Source organism: Ambystoma mexicanum, chromosome 6q, assembly GCF_040938575.1.
Source record: "Ambystoma mexicanum isolate Mex_15411 chromosome 6q, UKY_AmexF1_1, whole genome shotgun sequence".
Classification (NCBI taxonomy): domain Eukaryota; kingdom Metazoa; phylum Chordata; class Amphibia; order Caudata; family Ambystomatidae; genus Ambystoma; species Ambystoma mexicanum.
In genome coordinates this window covers 1,468,562,311-1,468,587,218 of record NC_090937.1, presented here as the reverse complement: position 1 = coordinate 1,468,587,218, position 24,908 = coordinate 1,468,562,311, and the positions used below count along the sequence as shown (strand labels likewise).

At 49.7% G+C, this 24,908-nt stretch overlaps 1 protein-coding gene across 1 annotated transcript in view; it reads right to left on the bottom strand.

Annotated features, from left to right (window-relative positions):
• The window catches only part of PTCD3 (pentatricopeptide repeat domain 3), a 310,551-nt gene that overhangs the window by 201,134 nt on the left and 84,509 nt on the right, over positions 1-24,908 (bottom strand). The window contains exons 16-17 of the mRNA XM_069632175.1: positions 21,365-21,393; positions 21,118-21,224 (exon numbers count right to left, since the gene is read on the bottom strand). Of these exons, the coding sequence (XP_069488276.1) occupies positions 21,118-21,224; positions 21,365-21,393 (136 nt within the window). The remainder of the gene's footprint in view (positions 1-21,117; positions 21,225-21,364; positions 21,394-24,908) is intronic.

Sequence of the window (24,908 nt, the reverse complement as noted above, 5' to 3'; positions counted from 1 at the left end):
GTGGTTCAGTGCTATTGGCAAAGCACATTCAGGCTTGCAAGCAATAGTGGCCAGACCGAGGGTGGAACACAATACCCACAAAAGGACCTGGCTTCCTAATCCCTAACATGCTTCCAACCCTGGTCATTGGCTCTCTAAATGCTAGGAGAGTTAACTCTGACGAATAGATCACAACAGGCCCGTGAATTCTACCGAGCCAAACTCTAATTGCTCTTTCGCCAACAAACATATTGGGTCAGGGGGTAAGAACCAGCACTTCGGTGAAGAAGGAGGCGGGGGTATAGGGACAGTACACAGAGCCTCTTATACATCCAAAAAGAGGAGTAGCTATCGTCATGGCAAGGGCCCTGGGGTTCGAGGCAGAGGCAAAAGCGACACTGGGGGACAAGGAATCAAGGAGAACCACTGACACTGGTCTAATGTCCGAATGAAGGCCAAATAACCTTTTGGGAAAGAGTTAGGGATAAGCTGCAACTCTTTACAGAGGGCCCCCTCATTGTAGGGGGAGACTAGGAACAAGTGTGTGATCTTCCAGCGTGGGTCTGGCATGGATCCACATGCTCATGAATATTTCCCCTGTCAGGCTGGGAATCCTCAGTAAAGAAAAAATAATTTTCAGTTTCGTTTCTGAACGGTCTTTCTCCTAATCAATCACTGGTCTCTGGGTCATACTGCCCCTAGCCAATTACTGCCCTCCACCTAAGCCCCTGCCCTGGTAGCCATCTTCAGATTTCGTAGCACGTGAAGAGGCAGTAGGACCAAGAGAAGAGCCGCAGAGGGGTAGGCAGGAGGGTTTGCAAGTGAATCCATGCCAGACCCATGCTGGAGAACAACAGTTACAGGTATGTAACTGGTTCCTTCTCCAGCATGGGGTCTGGCATGGATTCACATGCTCATGAATAAAGAATACATAGCAGTACACATGCACAACTACGGGAGGTCGCAAGGCTGAACATTAAGCATCTCTTACCTCCTCAACAGGCTCACCTTCAAGTGAACAGGTTGCGCAGCACCGCTTTGCCGACTCTGGACTCCTCCCTGGAATCCAAGTCGACGCAGTAGAATTGCGTGAAGGTGTGCGTCTACCTCCACGTAGCAGCCCTACAGATGTCCAGCAGGGGCACACCAGACCGGAACGCCGTTATTGTAGTGATCGCCCTGGTCGAATGGGCTCTCAGACGGCCAGGCAATGGTCGGTTTGCCAACCGTTGACAATAGACTATAGGAATTTCAGCGGCGCCAAATGCATGGGCTCGAACGGAGGACCCATGAGCATAGTCAGCACAACATTAGGCACCCACGCCGGGGCCGGAGCCTTCACCAGCGGGAACTAGCGGAAAAGTCCTTTCATGAACTCCTTGACCAGGCGGTGCGACCACAGCAACAACCACCCCGGAGTTCTGGTGTAGCGGGAGATAGCCACCAGATGAAACTTGATGGAAGCGTGCGCCAACCCCGTTTTGGTCAACGACCGCAAGTACTGTAGCACCTGAGGGGCCGTAATCCGTAGAGGGGTAATATTCTGTGCATGGCACCAGACGGTGAACCTCTTCCATTTATGTCCGTAGCACTTCAGTATAGACGAAACCCTGGCCTTGGCAAGTACCTCCTTGCAGTCTGCCGGGATCTCCTATCCTCCAAACTCCAGTGCTGCAGGAGCCAGGCCTGCAACTTCAGCGACCCTGGGTCATGGTGCAGAATCGCGCCTCCTTCCCTGGCGAGCAGATCTGAACCCGCTAGAAGCCTGACTGGAGGGGAAGCCAACAAGTACCATATTTGTCTTGGCCACACCGGTTCAACGAGGATCATCCTGCACCAGGACTGTGAGTTGATTGATGAGTCACAACATCAACGGAGGGAACGCATAAATAAACAGGCCATCCCAGGGGAAAGAATGCATCCCCATGCTCCCCGGCTGGGGAAACCTGCTGGCGAACCTCCGGCACTTGGTGTTCGCCACCGTTGCAAACAGATCAATGTGGGGATTGCCCCATCATCAGAACAGAAGATCCACTTGATCCTGCCGCAGCTCCCACTCGTGGTACGAGCGCAGCTCCCTGCTGAGGGAGTCGGCAATGATGTTCTTCACTCCCGCCAGGTGAAATGGGACGAGGAATCCCCTGGGCCACGGCCCAGTGCCATAGGTCCTGAGCCTTTTGATTGTGTTGGGGATCTGGTGCACCCCTGCTTCCGGATGTAGAACATTTTGGTGGTGTTGTCAGTGAAGACCCGTACCACCTTGCCCTTGAGGGACGGAAGGACTTGAGGGCCCAAAATACTGCCCGTAGCTCCAGAATGTTGATACGCAACGACTTCTCCGGCAGCCACAGGCCTCTTGCGTGGAGACTTCCGATGTGCGCGCCCCATCCTTCCAGGGAGGCGTCCGTCGTGACCGCCTCCTAATGAGGTGGGATCTGGAAGTCTGTGCCCGCTGACAGATGCGGACACCCCCACCACCTTATTGCTCGACGTCGTCGAGAGGGATCTTGACCGCGAAACTTCCCGATACCTGGATCCAACGGGTGTCGAGGTACTCTTGCAGTGGCATCATCCGCAGCCTGCACAGTCAAACGAGGTATGCGCATGACATTCCGAGAAGGGATTTTATGGACCTTACCCTTGCGATCTTCAGTGTCAACAGCCGTTGCACCTTGCACAGGATGCCCGCTAGCCTCTCCTCCGACGGAGACACCAGGCAGGACACTGTGTTGAGTTGAGACCCCAGAAACAGTGCGTCTGGTGATGGCACATAGCAAGACTTTGCATAGTTCACCGAGAACCCCAGCTCCATCAGCAGCTGGACGGTTTCCGTCGTGTGAGCTTCGCTTAGATGAGCTTGTTGTCCAGGTAGGGGTAAACATGGATCCCTTGCGGACGCAGTTGCGCCGCCACTGGCGCCAGGCACTTGGCGAAGACCCTTGTCGCCGACTTTAGTCCGAAGGGGAGGGCCTTGAACTGATAGTGCTGCCCTTGAACCACGAAGCGCAGAAACTTGCGGTGTCCTGTGTGGATGGGGATGTGAAAGTAAGCATCCTCCAGGTCCGACGACAACAGGAAATCCCCTTCCTCCAGCTGGGTGACCATCCAGAACTTCTGGGATCTGATATACTTGTTCAAGCGGCAGAGGTCCAAGATGGGCCTCCAACCTCTTGACGAGTAAGTACCGAGAGTACATGCGAGCCCCGGAGCCTCTTTGGGACGAGTTCTATCGCGCCCTTCCTCAGCATGGCCTGCACCTCCAGCAGAAGCTGGGGGACGTTGTTTTCCTGTCTGGCTACGGGTGGTATAGGCAGACACTTCAGTTAGAATTCCCGAGTGTTCCTGGGCCAGCGCGTCCAGCACCCAACGGTCGGTGGAGATGGTCTTCCATACGCCAACGAAGTTCACCAGCTGGCCTCCAACCGGGGTGCGCAGATCGGGGCCCCGACGTCCCAGCCGGTTCAATCCTGCTTCGCCATGGAGGAGCCGCGTTGGGGAACTCTACGACGCCGACCACCTCCGGGCTTGCTGCGGCACCTGTAGGCTTCCTGGGTCGAAAAGCGGGACGGTTGGATGACGCAAAGCCACCAAAGCCTTTGGAAGAACCCTGGGACTTTCCTCCGGAGGTCCGAAAGGACGGCCATCACTGCTGAAGCGTACCCAAAGCGCGTGCCGCCTCAGTATCCGCCTTGATGGCCCGAGACTCGTCTTGCCAAGTTATCCCTGTCCAAGGGCATGTCCAACACTCTCGACTGCACATCCTGGCGGAAGTTAGTGGCCTTCAACCAACCCCGCCGACGAAGGCAAACACTGTTGCCCATCTGGCGGAACCCTGTGTCGGCGATGTCCGTGGCCATCGTGATGGCATGGTCCGATGCCACCTTGCCTTCCTGCAGAATCTCCAGCGCTTCCGCTCTCTTGTCATCGGTGAGGAAGTCCATGAGGGGAGCGATCTTGAACCAGAGCTCCCTGTCGCAACGAGCCACAATGGAGAGGGCGTTAGCTGCCTTGATGGTGGTCGCTGCCAACGAGATTACTCGTCTTCCCATGGAGTCCAGCTTCTATCCCTCGCTGACTGGGGCGGGGGAGGAGGGGCATAGGACGTTGACGCAGACGAACCCGCAGACTTCTTCCTAGCTGCCACGTGACCACCGAATTCGTGGAAGGCTGTGATCTCAAGCACTTGGGTGCAGAGTCCGGCACCCTATACTTTTTCTCGTACCAGTCCCTCTCCGCCAGGGCCGAGGACAGGTTCTTCATGAGGGACAGTTTGTCGTCCCAAATGTCGTCCAACAACGGGATAGACAGCACAGCCTTCCTCTTGTCTTCCCTGCGCTAGTACAGGAAGCCCTCCTCCTCGGGAGCCAGTTGGAACAACTCTGAGGCCCTCGAGATCATGGCGTGAAACAAGAAAATCTCGTCGGGTGGCGAGGCTCTGGGTGGCGGGGACGGGAGATCCACGCCGCCGTTGTCCGTACCCGTCCCATCCAGTTCCGTCTCATCCCTCGGTGGAGGGGAGGAAGCGATGGATGGTAGGGAGGAGGGTGAACTCTTGTGCGGGGGTTCTCCCGATGGCCCAGCTGTTGCGGGGTCTCCTGCCGGTGGCAGGGGCATCCTTGTCTGAATCTGAGCACAGTGTGTGCAAAGCCTGAAGGATGTCCACCGAAATGTCCGCCAGAGGTAGCAGGGGCTGCTGCGGAAGGGACGGCGGCAGTAGCGTAGTGTCCTCCGGATCCTCAACGCCCTGCTCCTCTTCGGTGTCTTCGCTACTCTCCACATCTGCCTCGTCGGGGTCCATCCCGTAGGGCCTGGCGACAGACTTTTCATCCACGACTGTCTTAAGAACAGCAAGCTCCTCCTAGGAGAAGTCAGTGCCTTGCAGGACTACCGTGTCCCCCCCCTCTTCTCAATCAGGGGAGACGTCTCGGGGAGATGACCGGCATAGTCTTCACCGGCTGCTTCTCTACGGGCAGAAAAGAGGACTCCCTCCTGGCCGACAGGGAAACTCTCGCTTTGGAGGCCGATTCCTGTGAACCTGCATCAACGGCCTTCGCCAGGGATGCCACCATCTGGAAAGATTTTAGTGCTTTGAACACTGCCAACAGGTTTATGTGGTTGGCTGCTATGTCTGATGACCAAACTCTGTTCGCAGTTGGTTGAAGCAGGTGAGCTCCCCACCCTGAGAGAGACATCTGTAGTTAGAGTGGCTTCCACTGCGGGGGTGGTGACGGATTTCCCCTTCAAGAGGTTGTCCCTTGACCACCACTGTAGCGAAAGAACAAGGGCCGGCGAGACAACCACTAGATCATCCCACTGCCTGCTGGCTTGACATCACTGGCTGTTTAGCCATTCTTGCATTGGGTGCAGGCGCACGTGAGGAACCAAGTAGATACATGACGCCATCATTCCTAGCAGTCGCATAGCTTTGCCTAACGTCACCTCTCGACTGGCTACATACTGAGGGACTTGAAACATGTTTTGAAGCCTCTGAGGGGAAGACAAGGCCGTCCTTTGTTCGAATTAGAGCCCCTAGGAACTGTTTGACCTGACTGGGGTCTAGGCTGGATTTTTTCTTGTTGATAGATCTTTTATTCAGTCTGGGATTCTCTATCGTCTTTTGGGTATTTGACAGACTTAAGAGTCCCCTGTTATGAGCCAGTCGTTGAGGTAAGGATAGACCGGGGTGGATTGCCTGCACAGATGTGCTTCTGCCACCGCTAGTACCTTTGTAAATACCCTTGGTGCAGACGCTATGCCGAAGGGTAGTACCTTGAACTGATAATGCTAAAATAAATTTGAGGTATTTTCTGTGCGCTGGCACCATTGAAATATGAAAGTATGCATCTTTCATGTCCAGTGTTGCCATGTAATCCCCCTGTGATAGCAGTGGAATTACTTCCTGAAGATTGACCATGCAGAACTTTTGCGGTTTTACAAATTTGTTCCCTGGGCGCAGATCTTAAACAGGGCGCATGGTTAGATCCTTTTTGGGTACAAGGAAGTACACTGAATAAATACCTTCTTTTACCTGTGACAGAGGTACGATTTCTAAGGCTCCTTTCTCTTGTAGTGTCTCCACTTCCTGAAGAAGTATGCACAGATGGTCTGGTGTCAGTCGTCTTGCTCGAGGAGGTCTGAATGTTGGGGACCGGTTGAACTCTATACAGTACCTGTGGGCCACGGTCTTTAGCACCCACTGGTCTGTAGTAATTCCCTCCCATGCCTGAAGGAATGATGTTAGCCGGCCCCTGACTGGGGAGGCATGGGAGGGGACCCAGATCTTCGGGTCATTTTGAAGAGACCCGACCCCTTTGGGGATACAGGGTGGCATATCCACTGTTCCCTGTGGAGAGTTCCAATTGTTTCCCCGAGGAGTATTGCTGAGGGAAGAGTTGGCCACAAAAAAGCCGTTTGGACCCAGAAACTCGTCTTGTATAGAGTCTGTGTAATTTGATCCAGTCTTTTCAGGGTGTTTATACTCCTTTTTTGCGGTCTTGAGGGCCTCATCGACTGCCTTCCCAAACTGGTTGGATTCTTCCACGGGTTTATCAGTGACACCTGCGTCTCTGGCTTGAATCCAGAGTTCCGTAGCCACGCATGTCTCTTCAGGAGTGTGCCCTGAGCCAGGGATCAACCAGCCGTTTCAGCAGAATCCAAAGTATTTTTAAGCATGCTTTGGTTCACCTGTCTGCCCTCAGTGACAGTGGTGAGGAGACGAGTACGTAGAGGTTCGGGATCCTCCTGTATGCCTTCCTGAAATGAAGCCCACTGAGCATCGGCGTAGCTGGCCAACAGGGTCGTGTTGTTGGCAATGCGTGTTGAAAACGCTGCTGCGACAGTGATCCTTTTCCCAAGGGTGTAGAGATGTTTACCTTCTTTATCAGGGGGTGCTCGCCGGTTGACAAAGGGACCCCTGCCCTCTTTCTTGTAGTATTTACCACCAGAGAATCTGGGGTGGAGTGACCTCTGATATACAGAGGGTGCAAGGCAGAAGGACGAAAGAGTTTTAGTCTTGACTTAACACCTCTTGTGAGAGCAGATGTTGATAAGTGGGGCGGCTTCTCCTTGAGGACTTTCTCCACGAAGTCAGGTTCAGGGACAGCTTTATCTGTTGCAATTTTAAAATGTTCAGCTGCTTTACGCAACATTATGTTGAACGTCAATTTATCATCCACTGGCGATGGTTGTTGTTTAGTGGGGGTGGACTGGGGAGAATCCAGAGACAGGGCATCAGGATCTTTTGGATCTGGAGATTGCCATGGTTGAGGGTCACCCACATCTGGGTTCTCCTCCCAGCCCTCTGATCATGCATGTCCTCAGGGTTGATGAATTCCTCATCCTGAGTGTCTGCAGGAATGTCCTCTTCAGTTAGGTCATAGTTATATGTGTCAGTTTGTAGTTATATATGTCCTCTTCCAAAGAGGGGTCAAAAAGCCTTGGGAATTTTGCTATGGGGTCCACAGGGCTCTCATTCCGGGACCTCCTTGGTGTGGGTTGTTCTGAACGGGTAACAAACCTGTCCAGCCTTTCCATGCAGTTCTCAAATTTTTCTAGTCCAAACCGAAGGCCTAGAATGGTCTAGAGGTGGAAAAGGGTCCTGAACACGCTCATCCATCGTAAAATAAACATTGAAATTTGTCTCAACGTCGAAGATAGTCCTTCGCCCTCCGAGAACTCCTGAGGGACTGACAGAGGTGTGCCGTCCCTGTGCCTCTCTTCCGACTTATGGGAGGGTTCCGGTACTCCCCTTAGGCCATCCTTGGACCTCGGCGGATCATTGGCCTTTTCCGTAGGCCTCGGAGCATCCCTGGACGGCCGTTACTGAGAATCGGCGGAAACAATCCTAGCTAAGCTTTCGGCAACGTCCTCCGGAGGTGGGAGGCGGGTAGCTTCAGCCTGCGATTGCAAGGGAGTCTTTTTCGTCAGAGCCCTGGCCTTTTCTTTGGCAGCAGCCTTTTTCGGCGGTGCCGTCTTTGGTGGAACCAGAACCCTATCGTCGCCGGACGCCTTCTTGTGATGCGTCTCGACGGAACCTTGTATATTAGTGGTAGCGCCCTTTGTCTTTGATGGCCCGGTCGCTAGGCGCATATGCGGCTGTGAGGAGGGCTGCTGACCCGGACAGTCAGCAGGAGCCGCCGGAACTTCTGGTGTGCGCTGAAGTCTTCTTCGACTTGGCCGAAGATTGACTTGGGGTTGTGTGTTTAATACTATGTATATAGTTAGTCTTTGTCGCCTGGGTGTGACTTCCTTATAGCAGTGCCTAAGCTGTGCCTAGTGGAGCCGGGGACAGGACGATGCGGAACGCGAGCGTTCAGTCGAAAGGTCAACAGCCTCCGGTTCGGAGGTCTGGTAGTCACTCTCGCCGTTGTCACATTCGGTGGCTGCGGTGCAGGGTTAAGCTCGGCCTTCGACATACCGTAGGCCGTCCACCGCTTGACTCTACGCTCCTTTGATGTCTTAAGATTGAGGAGTTTACAAGCCGCCCATATTTCTTGTGATCGAGGGGCAAACACCGGTTACACCATCTGTGCTCATCTTTCCAAGGGAATTAGCTCTTACAATTAGGGCAAAACCTAAATGGAGTCCTCTCCATAGCTGTGGATGGGTAGAGTGACGAAGACCAAAAGGGAAAAAGAAAGGAAAGGAAAAGGCATTCTCAGATTGTACAGAAATGTCCACCCCAACCTCACTCTCCCTACTGTGTTGGCCGGCGGAAGGCCCGGCCACGTGGTCTGCAGCGCCGACTGGATCACTGTCCGTCGAAGTTCTGAAGGTCTTCGGCGGAGAGCTGGAACATCCGTCAAAATAAGGGCCGAATAGGGTGATCTGAATTATTTTATGTAACTATTCGACCAAAGGTTGAGGGGACAATAAGCAATGTATTTGTTGAGCGCTGCATAAGGCGACCAGTATGCTGGGCGGAAGAAAATCTGAACGACCTCAACGCGCAAGGGATCTTGGGTACACTACACGTCACGTAAGGATAGTGTTACAGGCACGGCCACGTCGACGTCCCCATTCGATTCTCGAAAGACAAGATGCAATACTCCGCAGTTACCACTGGATGTCGGCCCATATGCACAGCATGTGATTCTAAACAGATTAACAAACATTAGAATACTTTGAACTCAATGATAACGGGAGGTAGGCTCACACACCCTATGGGATGCATTCAAGGCCACCATCTGTGGAGTTTTAATTTGGATGAGTTCCCAAAGAAAAAGGGAGAAGCAGAGAGAGACAGGAAGACATCCTTAGGGGGAAGATTGCCTAGTCAATGATAGGGCCATTCTAGTGGTGCTCCCGAAAGAGGGCAACGATCTGACACAATGCTCATCTTACCGGCCCATCTCCCTACTCAACACAGATGTTAAAATCAGATGTTCAAATCCTGATTAAGTTGTTGGGGAAGAGGCTTGAGGGAGTTTTACCATCTCTGGCCCACGGGGACCAGGTCCGCTTCATTAGAGGGCGATAAGGCTCAGACAACATTAGGAAGACACTAAACCTAATGCACAACGCCCAGGTCGTCGACCTAGATGCATGCCTTTCATTAAACTCAGAAGGCTTTTGATAGGGTGGAGTGGAAGTAGATGGTTATCCTCCTGGAGAAGAATGGGAATAGGGGAGAACATCCGGAAATGGGTGGGTGCACTATATAGGTCACCACACACACAGGTCCAGGTCAATGGGGAATGGACTGCCCCTTTCCAGCTGACTAGAGGCATGAGACGGGTCCCCCTGCATCGCCCTCCCCCCACTGTACGCACTTACAATTGAACCCCTGGCGATAGCCATAAGAAAATATCAGGGAATACAGGGGATCCAAAGAGGAGAAGTTGAGTTCAAACTTTCCTCGTTTGCCGATGACAAACTGGGGTATTGATAAGAGAAACCGTATGTTAGGAATAAGAGATGAACAATCTGGGATTACCTATCTGGGGTTCCAGATACCCAGGAATCTGGCAACAGTCAACTATGACCCTCTCCTTACGGCCATTAAAACGGACCTAACCCGCTGTTGGAGCTCAAATACTCTTGTGGTACGGGCGAATGACAGCGCTAAAAATGTACAAACTCCTGCGTCTCTTGTACCCATTTATGGCCCTACCTATGAAAATCCTGGAAGCTTATTTTTGCGACCTTAAATGTAGTTATGTTATGTTACTTGGCATTTATATAGCGCCTTATGTATCATTGGTATGATCTCAAAGCACTGGTAGGTTGAACACCCTCGGGAACCGTAGTTCAAGTCAGAGCGAAAGTCATAAGGTGCGTGTGTGCACCGGATATGTGTGCAGCCGGTGCGGCACGATAGCCGCTTCTTAGCAGTAGGTGTCGTGGTTGGGAGGTCAGATATATGTTAATTCTGGAGAGATGCCGCCCAGGCGGATTTGTGGCTGCGTTGGGCCTGAGCGGTGTGTGCTCAGCTTGCTGTGTTTAATTAGGATGAGGAGTACGAGGCGGGTGTTCGTATGAGGACAGTTATACCGAATGGGTCATAGTATCGGTGTTCTAGTTGAAGGTTGGTGTATAGCAGAGAGTAAGCATGGTAGTGTAATATGGTGGTTATCAGTTAGGCGCTTCAGATCGAGCACTCCATCTGTACTATATATTCCATCTGTTCCATCCGCTTCGTCCGTTCCATCCGCTTCATACATCCGTTTCATCCACTTCATCCGTTCTACTAAGTTTATCAGTTTTATTTACATTGGCCCATTTAGTTTTCTGTTTGTTAGATCGGTCTCTATGCTGGATTGTTATTTTTGATTCAACAACCTTGGGTTTCTGTTTATTGTGGTTGTTCTGTTTGTGCTAAGAGTCGACTTTAAGCTAAGAGCCACGTTTTCAGTAATTTGCGGAAAGACACGAGGTCTTCGGTGAGTCGAATGTGGGGTGGAAGTGAGTTCCACAGAGTGGGGGCCAAGGCTGAGAATGATGATCCACCTAACTTGACTGAGTTGGTGTTTGGTATCAGTAGGAGGCGGGCAGAGCTTGATCTTAGAGTGCGCGATGGATGGTAGGGTTTTAGCTTGTCCTGAAGGTATTGAGGTCCGGTTTTATACATTGCCCGGTGAGAGATGCATAAGATTTTGTAGGTCACCCTTCGTCCAACCGGGAGCCAGTGGAGAGTTGTGAGAGCTGGGGAGGTGTGATCTCTTGGGCCAAGTGCTAGTCGTAGTTTGGCTACAGCTTTTTGTGCTTTTTGTAGTTTAGTCAGATGGTATGCTTGGAATCCGAGGTAGAGGGAGTTGGCATAGTCAAGTCTTGACATTACAATTGATTGGACCGTGGCAAGTGTAGGGAAAGGAGAGGAACAATGTGCCTAAGAAATTTGAGGTGGTAGTGGCAGGACTTAGAGACGTTGTTGACTTGGTGCGAGAGGGTTAGGTCAGAGTCGAGAGTGCATCCAAGGTTTTTTACTGAAGTTGAGGTTGTCGGGGGATTGCCCATGGATGATGGCCGCAGTAGAGGAAGAAGTTTGGTGTTGCCACACACCATGATTTAAGTTTTGGTGGGGTTTAAAAGGAGGTGGTTTGTAGTCATCCAGTGATCAATGTCAAGTAGCAGGCAGAGAGGTCGGGCTGGCAGTTGGGTTTTGAGTTAAGGAGTTTTAGGATTAGTTGGGTGTCGTCAGCGTAGTAGCACAGGATATTATGCGAGTGGATTATTCGTGGGAGGGTGGACATGTAGAGGTTGAACAGGAGGGTTGAAAGGCACGCTCCTTGTGGAACTCCTTTATTGACTGGTCGGGTGGCAGAGACAAAGGAGGAGAGGAGGGCTATTTGTTTCCTATTGTTAAGGAAGGATGCTATCCACTTGAGAGCGTTTCCACAGAATCCTAGGGAGTGAAGGCGGTCGGTTGATTGTGTCTAAGGCGGCAGATAGGTCAAGGATTAGTGCAGTGCATCCCGCACAGTCTACAGTGTTTTTAAGGTCATCCCAGATTGAGGTCAGGGTGGTTCCGTGTCGATGTCTGAAACCTGATTGAGCGGGGTCTAGGAGATTGTTGGCTTCGACAAAGGCATTTAGTTGGTAGTAAGCGGTTCGATCGATGAGTTTAGCAAGGAACCTGGTGTTTGAGATGGGGCTGGAGTTTTTGGGGTCGAGGCACCGTTTTCTAGGAGGGGTTTGACATGAGCAGTTTTGAACGCATCAGGAAAAATTCCCAAGGAGAAGAACTTGTTTATGATGGTTCTCGTGTATTCTCCTGCGCAGGATTTTGCGAGTATTTCTTTGAGGGTTGAGGCTGGGCAGGGGTCTAGCGGGGAGCCGGATGGTTTCCAGGCGGAGAGAAGTTTGGTAAATTGGTCAGTTGATATTGGTGTGAACGAGTCGAAAGTCGGGTGGGCTGTAGTTGGAGGGTTGGCGGTTACGGTGGGAGGATTGTGCGGTGGGTGCAGGAGGGCCAGTTTGTTGATTAGGGAGTTTTTTTCTTTCGAGAGCAGTGGTGTAGAAGTGGAGAGAGAGAGTGAGTCGCAGAGTGATTGAGAAGGGGTCGATTGGGTGGTAAAGAATGATGGTTTGGTGAACTCAGAGATGATTTTGTGGAGTTCTTGGCTGGGGTTTCCACAGTTGAGGATTTGAGAGTTGTAGTGGGCTTTTTTTGCTTTCCGGATTTCAGCTTTGTAGTGGCGATGGTGCTGGGCTAAGGTGGATCTGCTCAGGGTGGTTTTATCTTTCCGCCATTTGCGTTCGAGGGATTTATATAGTTGTATTGCAGTCTTCAGTTCTGATGTAAACCATCTTGCAAAAGGGCCATGGCGAGCGGATGATTGGCAAGTGGGCGTGAGCGGGATTAATGAGGTATTTGAGCCATGTGTCAAACACGTCAGGGGTTAAGCGTACATTGTGTGTGGAGGTAGGGGGAGACAGAGCGCGTCGGCTAGGTCGAGAAGGATTTTTACTTTCTTCCAGAATTTGTGTAGATTTGGAGGTTCTGATTCGGGGAACGGGGAGGGGGCGGGTGAGCGAATGTTGAAAGGGACAATGAAGTGATTGGACCAGATGATAGTTGTGGGGTGGGGGGGGTTTAGATGTTTCTAGTCATGGGAGCTGAAGATGGCATCAAGGGTGTGTCCTTTTCAGTGAGTTGGCCCTTTTATGTGGGTACAGAGGTTAATCGCATCTATGCAGTCGACCAGAGAGTGGGTCATAGGGTTGGTTGGGATGTCGAGCCAGATATTGAAATCTCCTAAAAGAGTGAGGGTGAGATGGCTTAATTGGATGGTGGCTATCGAATCACAGAGGTTGCTTGAGAATTGTCTGTCCTAGCCAGGAGGTCTGTAGATGATTAGGAAGCCGTGGGAGAACATAGGGGGGAGGGATAGTTTGACGAGAAACGATTCGCAGGAAGTGATGGTTGGCTGGCTGTCGGTGATTGAGGCAGAGAAGTGTGACTTGAAGGTGATTGCTACTCCTCCTCTAGAGGGTCGGTTAAGTGGGATGAGGGAGTAGTATGAGGGGAAGGCTTCATTGGCGAAAGGGGCAAAGTCGTCAGAGAACCAGGTTTCTGTGATAAAGACTAGGTCTGGTTTGTCTGAGGTGAGGAGGTCAAAGATGCTGTGTCAGTTTCTTGCTACAGATCGGGCATTAAAAAGGTTGCATCTTACTTCCGCACAAGAGGATGATGTGGAGGTTGCAGAGGTGGAGGTTGGGAGGGGTGGGAGAGTGGGTCGGAGGGGTGGGTGAGGGATGAGAGTGGAAACTGGGGAGTGACAGGGGGGATGGTCGATGGGAAGAGCAGGCGGGCAGTCGAGGTGGTGGGTGGGGTTGGACGGGTGTGTGAGGTTGGTTGGATTTGGGTCAAGGGATTCAAAGGTGGGGAGTAGGGGGTTAGGAGTTCCAGTTGTGTTGGTGAGAATTCAGGGGGGGATGGGGGGTGGTGATCGAGAATGGGCGATTGAGGTGGTATGTCGAGACAGGAGTGGCGAGGAGTAATGAGATTGAGGAAGACCAGGTATGTTTTCTTTCCAGGGTTTTGTTGCAGTTGGAGTGTGAGGGTGGGGGGATGGTCGAGGGTGAAAAGGATGCGGCTACTGTTCTTGCTAGGGCGAGACGTGCCATTTTTAGAGAGGGGAAGGAGTGGGGTCGGGGGAGAATATTTAGGGGAGTTGATGGGGAGGGGGTGGTGGCGGGGCTGGTTGCGCCTGGGAGGGCTGTTGGAGGGGCTGTAGGTGCGGGCATGATGAGAGGGCGGGGAGTGGAGGGGGATGTGGGGAGCAGGGGTCTTAGGATGGTCAGCCCGCCATCGGGCTCCTCTGGCTTGGTGTTTGGATAGGGGTTGGGGGCTTGGTGGACAGCAAGTGGGCTGAGAATGTGGTGGCGGGTTGGCTGGTTTGGGATGGGTTGGTTCTGTCTTGGGAGTTGGATTCGGAGTGAATTGTGGAGGAGGGTGGGATGGTTTGGGGAGGGGGGGAGCAGTGGGGTGGGGGGATGGGAGGCGGGCGTGAGTGTCTTTCGGCGGACCATGGTGGCCCGGGTGGGCTCATGGCGTGGCTAAGTTTGAACTATGTTATAGTTGGCGTAGGATGCTTTTGTTCACACTTTCCAAGTTCAACTATGCCACAGGATGATATTATTCACACCTTCCAAGCACAAGTTCAGCTATACCACAGGATATTATTCACACTTTCTAAGTTTACCTATACCACAGTTGGGGACAACTTTCTGAGTTCAACTGTACCACAGGATATTATTCACACCCAAGATCAACTATACCACAGGGTGAGATTATCCACACTTTGAGTTCAATTATACCAAGGATGACGTTATTTACACTTTCTAAGCTTACCTATGACACAGTTAGGGACACTTTCTGATTCAGCTGTAGAACAGGATGATATTATTCACAGTTTCTAAGTTCAATTATACCACAGGATGATGTTATTCACACCTTCTAAGTTAAACTATACTATAGGGTGAGATTATTCAGTTTCTAAAATCAACTATACCATAGGGTGAGCTTATTCACAGTTTCCAGTTAAGCTATCAGGCACATTTTCTAAATTTCGAACTGAACCACAGTTACGCTATCAGGCACACTTTCTAAATTTGTGAGGTTTGTGTAAACTATCTAGAAGTGAGATTCAACTCAATGGAACAAATCAGGTGCGCTCAAAGTTGTTGAGTACAGTTTAGATGCAAGAGTTTACAACAGTAGGGCTTGTAGGGTTGAGTGGTAGGGTAGTATGGCGTGAAGTAATTGCTACAGTCCCCACACTTACTTTTTGGTGGGTGCTGGCTTCCTGCTTCTGCTGCGGATACCTGCAGATACAATCTGGAGCTGTCGTTTGCCTCAGGGTCCTTAGAAGAGGGCTGCCCTTGGAGGGCCAGTTAAGACCAGTCAGGACAGCCAATAGGCGGTGGAGGGGTAGGGCGGGTTAGGAGGCGGGAGGGCAGAGCAATCAGGAAGAGGGTGCAGGGAGGGAAAGGAAGCAAGGGTTTTGCTCCTGGGACACGGGCCGACACAAATGGGCAAAATAAAGCAAACACCAGGCACTTATTAGGCACACACACTCACTGAGGTCCAGGTATGGCAAAATGTGCAGGTTTGTCGGGCAAAATAAGACCCAGAGTATTAAAAAGATCCATCCTCACCCTTCCCGGGAGCAGGGGAATTCAGCCTCCCAGACTTTGCTCTTCATTAGAGCACAGCTCAACTAAGACATATGAGGGACTACCTGGGGACATTTCCGACCTACTTAGAAGATATTGACACCCACTGGCTCAAAGTGAGGGATCTACTTTGGGCACCATATAGGGAAATACCAAATAGGCTGAAGAACCACCCATGTCTGGGGGTACTATGGGCTCTGGAGGGAAGGGAAGAACACCAAGTGCTTATCCATCTGGCCCTTAACGATAAACATAGTGTGGGGTCCACTTACCGGATTGGGGGGGCAAGGGATTCTGCAACTAACAGGCATGGTGCAAGAGGGGTCTACAGGGTGGGACAGTTCAGAGAAGAGGCCTTCTTGGATTATGCAGCGGTAACAAAAGCGCACAAGGGGGATAAAATCTCCATATTCGAATATCTACGACTGAAAGGGATCCTCAATCCCAATCAGTGCTGGGGTGACAAATTTAAAAACCCACTTACATAATTTGAAACACTGGACACGGAGTCGAGAAGGGGGAATAGTGTCAAGACTGTATAAGGTATTGATCACAAAAGACAGGCAAACCTTTAAAATAAAAATGGGGACTACCTGGTGGGAGGCCTGGGGGAAAACCTACATTTATGTTCCATGGGAATCTCTTCACATCAGCCATGGAACATCACTTTAAGGTCCTACAAGGGTGGCATAGGGACCCCCTGAGAATTTCACGAATGTTTCCGGGATCTTCCCCACTATGTCCCAGGGGGATGTGGTACATAGGTTCCCGAGCACATGTGGTGGCACTGCCTGCAGGTTCAATTGTACTGGCAAGAGCTCCAGGGCTTGATGTCCGGTTATAGAAGAGGTCCACCTTCCCTTGGACCTCCTCCAGATGCTGCTGGGGCTCCCGCAACCCCCCGCCCCCCTCCAAGGGATTCCGACATTTATAGATACCAGAAAAAATGGAAAGCTATGTTCATGGCCACTAGGGTCACCCTAGCAAAGAAATGGAAGAGCGGGTCACTTGCCAATATAGGCAAATGGCTGCAGAAATTAAGAGATTATATACTTGATGGAAAAACTGACAGCAATGGTGAACAACCAGATAAGCTCATTCATGGCAGACTGGGGCCCGGCGATAAGCCACTGGGCATGGGATGTACACTACCGTGCGCAGGGAGAACATACCCTCCATAGGTTGGAGTGAAAGGAGAGATGGGGGTGGGAGGGAGACAGCTGGGGGAAATCGAAAGGAGCTGGGAACCAGGGGTTCACCAACATGGTGGCATGAGGGAAGAGGTGGTAACATGAACAGCCCTCCACCAGAATGACACTGGGCTTCAAGTCAAATTCCACAAAACACCTCGATGAGATAAATCTCCATGGTGGCAGTGGAGATACGAGGCCTAGAAGAGACATTGCACAGAACCACTTAGTGTTTGGTTGTAGGGGCGAGAGGGGCAGGGAGAGGGAGTTGAATGCATTGAACCAATAATGCATTGTTGTGGTATGTACAATTGATTGCTTCAATAAAAAAAATCAAGTTTAAAAAACAAAAACAAAACTAGGGCCATTTTGGGAAAATGCATGGAGGAAAGCAGGACCCCATTAAAGTAAAAATAAATTAGAGTAGCAATAAAACAGGATTCCCATGTCAGGCTAAAAAGAATGAGTGGTAAAAAGTCCCGCTTACACAGCTAATTGTTCATTGAATGCATCCAAGCACACAGAAAAACCAAAAGAGGGGGACTGGCAATCTACAAGGAACACCTGGATATCAAAAAGAAAGACTCACTTAACATCGATAAATGCAAATCCATAATCATACGTCTATCAGTAAGCCCCAAAACAAACCTGAAATTCATACTGAAATACAGACCACCAACCTACGATGCAACCTTCGTAGACGCCTTCACAGAAGCAATCACCATCTAGCCATCAAACAATCACCTGATCGTCCTTGGAGATTTCAACATCTGGTTCGAAGATGAAACCACAACCATACAAAAATCTCTAACCAGCCAATTAGCAGCAATGAATCTACAACAACTAGTCAAAGGGGCAACCCACTCAACAGGGCATACACTTGACACAATCTTCGCGAACAAACTCCTTACCGCGGCACACTAAATTCAAAAACTCTGGAGCAACCACATCATCCCCTCCGTAATCATAATGACCACTCCAGTAAACAGTCAACCAGACAAAACACTGAACACCATGAAAAGAAACTGGAAAACCATCAAAAACTCCAACCTAATTGAACTCCTGGAGCTCAGCAAACCACACCCAACATTTATGGAAGAAGACCTGGACAAAAAAGTAGCCCTGCTGCACTTCTGGATTATAACAACTATAGACCACATTGCCAAAGAAAAACCCTTCACTCCTCTAAACTGGCAATGGCAAATTGGTTCACCCCACTACTCAGCACCATGAAAAGGAAAAACCGAAGACTAGAACTTGATTGGAGAAAGAACGACGCTGCGAATAAGCTGAAATTCATACAACACAACTGCGCATACAAAAAGGAAATCCAAAAAGCAAAGAGGAAACACTAGGACAACTGAATCTTTGAAGCACCAACACCCAAAAAGAACTCTTCAAAATCATAAATAAAATAAAAAATCCTCCGGGATGCACAACAACTCTGTCTACGAAACTATACCACTTCAAAAACAAAATCTCCAACATCCAACAAACCATACAAAGCAGACCACCCGATCTGACTACGGCCCACCTACACTCAGGAGAAACACCCGAACTCCAGAAATATCAGTGGAGACATTAGTCAAACTGGTGAATGAAAGCAATAACTCAGGGTCTCCCGAAGACCTCTGCCCGCCAGACACATACAAATTGATTCTTAAACCAGGAACGCCCAAGGAACATCAGAGGAACGTCCTCAGCCTTTCAATCTCAACTGGGAAAGTGCCGCAAGCCTTCAAATCTGCATACATCAGGCCACTACTTCCAACTACAGACCCATCTCCAACATCCCATACACAGCCAAGCTGCTCCAAACGCACATATACAAAATGACCCAAGAATTCATAGAAGAGCACGGCCTACTAGACCAGGCACAAGTTGGCTTCAGACCAATGAGAGGAACGGAATCCGCTCTCCTCTCAATATGGGACGACCTAATAATGAACGCAGACTGACAACAGCACTGCCTTGATACCCCTAGACCTATCAGCAGCATTCGACACAGTTAATCACAACACCCTCATAACAAGATTAGGAAGACTTGGAATGATATATATGGCATAACAAATCCTAACCCAACAGAACGGAAACTGTATGGATGAAACCCTTCAAATCCAGCCCGAGAGATTCCACCTGTGGAGTACCACAAGGATCCTTCTCCCCGCTACTATTCAACATATACCTATATCTACTTATCAGAATCCTCAAACGTCACAGCCTCACCTGCTACAACTACGCCGATGATACACAAATCTTCAAAATACAAGACAACCTCGAAGAAACTGAACGCTAGAAAACTACCTCTGCGATGTGTTCAACTCCGACTGCCTCAAAATCAACCCAGGCAAAACAGAAATAATGATTGTTACAAAATATGAAGGAGAAACCACTTCATCCCTTGGTCAAGGGAACTCTGACAACCCCAAGCACCCTCACCGATTGCAAAAAAGCTGGGGGTCCTGATGGACAATCTCACGCTAGAGCCACAAGTAAACTATCTTCTCAAGAAATGTTTTTTTCTCCTCCGAGCGGTAAAGAGGATCCTACTGTTCCTATCATTCGCCAACAAAACCACCATCATCGCCCTCTCGTCATGTCCAGAGTAGACTACGCCAACAGCCTATAGTTAGGTATGCCTGAACGACTTAAAAAAACTACAACGCACACAGAATGCGGAAGCCAGACTGCTTCTGAAACTACCCCAAAGATAACACACCACACCAGCGCTGAAAACATTACATTGGCTACCAATAAAACACGAATAGAATTCAAAACAACGTGCATCACACAGAGCAGGACACAACCAAGGCACAGAGTTCCTGAGACAAACTGAGTCTACATCAACCAGCAAGCACGCTCAGATCAAGCATCGACATCTGCCTGGAACTGGAACCCTACAACAAAAGAAAACTCTGAGGATCTTCCTTCTCTCACCAAGTGCCGAAAACCTGGAACGACCTTCCAAAAGTACATGCACAACACAAGAAACCACCCACTATTCAGGAAACTACTCAAAACTAGGCTGTTCACGTCATAACTAGAAAGACGTGACAACAGGGGGGGCGCACACACAACTAAAACATTGATGAAAGAAGAGACAGACCCTGATCCACACCAAGCAATCGACAGAATAATCCTAAGGAAAATATCCCACGACATACCGAGCGACAGCCGTAATAGGACCAAAGACTGAATACATAGCAAGACGAAGACAAACACCAGGACGACTCATCAATAGGACCCTGACCCTAAACTAAAGCCCTTCCCAACAGACCTAATCACGGCAGATAGCAAGGGAATAGGAAACCCCATACCATGAGCTCCATTCCAGCGGGTGAGAAACAGAAATAAGCACCCATATTACACAATGCTTATCAAGATACAGCGGGAAGCACAATGCGCCATCACACAAACTACAACCAAACAATAGCCCTAAGGAAGTCACCCCACGGAAACCAAATAACTAACTGAAAGATAGTGGTGATAGGAGGAAACTAACGACTGAATACACAGGCTGACCAAGACAGGTGTACTAGGACGCCTCATCAACAGCACTCTGACCCTGAACCATTCAAAGCTTCAACAGACCAGTGTCAAATTAGATAAGAGAGTTCCATACCCGAAGAAAAGGTTCAGACACACCCATCACTCCATACAATACTCACTATGATACAGATGGATCCGCGCAGCACCACCACAGCAAGAAGGCTTATAAGGAACCAGCAACAATCCCCACCAACAGGAATACAGCTCAAACAGCACCAGAAGTACCTGAATCAGGATACAGACCACGCTAACCCAACCCTCAATTTTCTGGATACTCAACTCACACAAAACTCCCACAACCATTTCTCTCCCAGCAATTCGCACGCACTTTACCACACTGCATCAACAACACAAACTGCACATACATCACACGAGGTCTCGCCCGATCCGATACTTGCAAAGTCCAGCACTCTGTGTATACCGAGCTGAAGCTGCCAACAGCACACCACCTCTCACACTCCCCTCCTCCCGACTAACCCTAGCCTTCCTCCTTCCGGTTTACAGATCCGCCAGAGAACCGGGGGACCAATTCCGTTGGTGACGGTACGCTATACAAGTACCTTTAACATAACATCTATAATGTGCCGTCCCTAAACCATCCTTCCTCCCCCAACAAAGAAATCCGAGTCCAGCAGAAGTTCTGGGAATCTCAGGTTGAAGGGAATTGGCACAAAAATGAAAATTCTCCCCAACACGGCCATGTTCTCAGAATTATTATATCGAGCTATGCACAGAGGAACAATCAAATTACAACACAAGCGAAGCTTTGCAAGTTACTTACTAGTAAGAACTCTGCTTGTGTGGATCCCCGAGCAGTTTCCAATTCTGACCAGTCTCCAGGACCCGGTGCAGCTTATACGCAAGATCAATGTCCTTAAGATCAAGGCACTGGGATCATAAAGAACAAATACAAGAAATAAATACAAATCTGAAATAGTCGGCCATAGCAATAGCAAGCATAACATCAATGAATCCCTAAACTTCCACAAAGTACGGAAACAAGCAATCCAAAAAATGAATCCACTTACCACTCTCATGGCACTCGAAAAGAAATTTACTAGGAATAAACAAAAAAAAGTTGGTATTATTTTTGGTTTAAATGCTTTTGTTTAAAAGCCCAAATCTGGGGGCGGTATAAGGGAGGAGAAATTGAAGGCAGTGGGTTCACTGTTAGTTCCCCAGCAGAGCAATAGTGCCATGTGCAAGAGCAGAAAGTCTTTGACTCAGGGGTAGGAGAGTAGTCTAGGGCTACAACGAGATCCAGCGAACACCAATAATTCCAGTTAGCATATATACTCACCTTTTGGGGGGGTGGCAAGGGGAATGCCAACACTTAAAATAAAAAAAAAAGTTTCCTCTTCTCACACAGCTTACAACGCAATCCACGCCATTCCCCCTTGCCACCACCTACACGCCCGACTCTACTCCAATCTTCCCCTGGACCCTCTGCCAAACAGGGGATTGGTGCCCATTTGACCGGAAGGCACAGGGTCCAGTCATCCTCTCATTGCCCTTTGAACTAGCAGATGAATAGAGCAAGGCTTGCTTTTAACGCATAGGACAGGGCAACTTCCACATATTTGGGAGCATTTTACAATGTTTTCCCTGTTTTCACAACCATTTGCAGCAAAGGCTGTGCCTTTCCCCCCCTGCATCTGTCTCCCATGCCCTCCCCAAGCCAGTGATTGGTGATCAGATCCCACATGACAATGAATTAAGGACATCTCCCAGTATCTCAAGGCAGTCTTGGCTGAGAGTCAGATAAGGGCAAAGGCAAAGGGTGATGCCCTGTTCGTTAGCTGCCCAGCCCTGCAGCCCCACAAAACTAGTTAAAGAAAGCGGTACTTTGGTCCGCCTGGTGCAATCCTAAATTAGTGTAAAGAGTTATTGCTCATCTTCGACTGTTCCACTGAGCTAAAAAGCAACTAATTGTATATTAGACCAGAAAGGTCTTACTCACCTAGAATAACTGTTCTCCTCAAATTAGTTATATGTATGACAGGAATTACTTACCGTAAAATCATTTCTGATTGTATCTGCTTAGATTCACATGCTGTGCATATAGTCCGACATCCAGTGGTAACCGCAGAGTATTGCATCTGGTCTTTCGAGAATCGAAAGGGGATGTCGACATGGGCATGCCTGTAACACTATCCCTAACGTGACTTGTGTACCCAGAATCCCTCATGCGTCCAGGTCCCTCCTATTGTATTTTTTCTGCCGTGAGGGAGCCTTATGACTATCGAGAGTACAGAAAAGAGAAAAAAGCAGTAGACGTCTTTGTTCCTTCCATCAGAGCGGGGAGGAAGGATGGGCGCAGCATGTGAATCTGAGCAGATACAATCAGAAATGCTTTTACGGTAAGTAATGCATGTCTTCCGATGCTTTTTAATCTGCTTAGAATCACATGCTGTGCATAGACTTGCAAGCAGTACCCAGAGGTGGGTTGTGAGAAGGAACAGTAGTGAAAAGATGTCTTAGTACTGCTTGTCCTACCTGAGAAACAGACCAAGAATGAGTGTCTAGGCAATAGTGTTTTGTAAAGGTGTGTACAGAACTCCTGGTAGCCGCTTTGCAAATGGACTCTAGGGGAACATTTGCAATAAACGCTATGGCAGCCCTGTACCTCGTGCAGAGTGTGCTCTAGGCTTGAAGGGCAGTTCTCTCTTAGGAAGAGTGTAGCAGAGTGTGATGCCTTTGACAATCGACCTTGAGATAGTAGATTTGGAAACAGGGTCTCCCTCTCTACCCGCTGCCACTGAAACAAAAAACAGGTCCTCCTTAGTGGTCGAGTTCTTTCCAGGTAAAACAGGACTGCCCTGCGTACATCTAGTGTGTGCATGCTTCTTTCCGCCATGTTGGAGGGGTTCTGGAAGAAGGTTGGTAGTTCTATGGACTGGTTCACATGGAACTTCGAAATGAATTTATGTGCAAACCTAGGGTCATAAGACTTCCTCCTGAAAGGAATGAAAGGTCTTTTGAAATTTTGCCACAGGAGTAAAAAGGCTCTCCTCTCGAATGCCTTTTGGGTGTGAACGTCTGAGAAATCCACAAATCCCTCTAACCTATTCATACACCCCTCGAACTTCTCTCTGGTCCATAATGAGGAGCCAGAGTCGTTCAGGGGTGGAAAAGGCTCTTCTAGCTGATCTTCTCTAGAACGTCGAGATTTTTCGTTTAACGTCAAAGAGACACACGGCTCTCTGAAAAGTCTTTGAGGTTGCGATGGTTCTGCCGTGTCTTTGGACGCGTCCTTAGGCCCCTCTTTAGTTTAACTAGTCCTTCGACTGTTCTCCTTGATTTGCTGCCAAAACGATCTTAGCGATGCTTTTGGTAATACTTGGTGTAACAGGAAAGTGTTTGGAATGGGCCGGCAGTTGCGTGGTTTTCGGCGTAACCGGGGTCTTGTGCGGTGTCGGCGCCTTCTTCTGATACGTCTTGACGGTCGCTTGAATATTGGTGGTAGTGCACTTTGAGTTAGACTGCCCCGACGCATGCTGCACCTGCGGTTGAGGGTAAGGCTGCCGATCATGAGGATCGGTGGGCACTGCTGAACTATCCTGTGTACCCGTTGGCGCTATGGAACGCTTCAACTGTTTCGAAGACAGACAAGGGGCTGTGTCTTTAGTGTGGGAAGAATGTGCGGCCTTGTCGCCGGGATGGACAGTCCCCATAGTAGGACTCACGTCATGCCTAGTGGGGCTGGGGATGGATGATACAGAGCGAGAGTGCTCCGGCGTGAGGTCAATGGCCTCCGAATTTGAGCCCTGGTCGTCACTAAGCCCTCCATCACACTTTGCGGTTGCGGTGGCAGGGGAACGACTCTCGGCCTGCGACATTCCGCAGGACGCCCACCACTTAACACGGCGCTCATTTAGGGTCTTGGGACGCAGGAGTTTGCAAGCCGCACAAGCCGTCTCATTGTGTTTAAGGGAAAGACACCTATTACACTTAAGGTGTTTCTTTCCATGGGAATTTTGCCTTGCATGAAGGACAAAATATAAATGGAGTCCTGTCCATGATGCAGGAATAACAGCGACGACAAGACCAAGGGATTAAAGAGGAAATGGAAAGGCATTCTTAAAAAGGAAATGTCTACCCCAACCCCACTCTCCCTACTGCGTAGGCCGACAAGAAGGCCCAACCATGTGGTCGGAAGCGCCAACCGAATCAACTGCCATCGAAGGTCCGTAGTAGCAGGCTTTGGCAGAGATCAGGAAACAGCCGTTGAGAGAAGGGACGGTAAGTTAAGACAACCAAAGGTTGATAAACAATATAGCAATGTCTCTTGAAGAGCTCCGCATAAAGCGACTAGTAAACTGGGTGGGAAGGAAACAATCTGAGGGACCTTGACGCGCGAGGGATTTTGGGTACACTACACGTCACATTAGGGATAGTGTTACATGCACGCCCATGTAGACGTCCCTTTTCGATACTCGAAACACAAGATGCAATACTCCGCGGTTACCACAAGATGTCGGACTATATGCACATCATGCGATTCTAAGCAGATTAACAAGCATCAGAAATACTGTTCCTTGAATCTGTATCCCTCTATTCCGAAAAGGATCC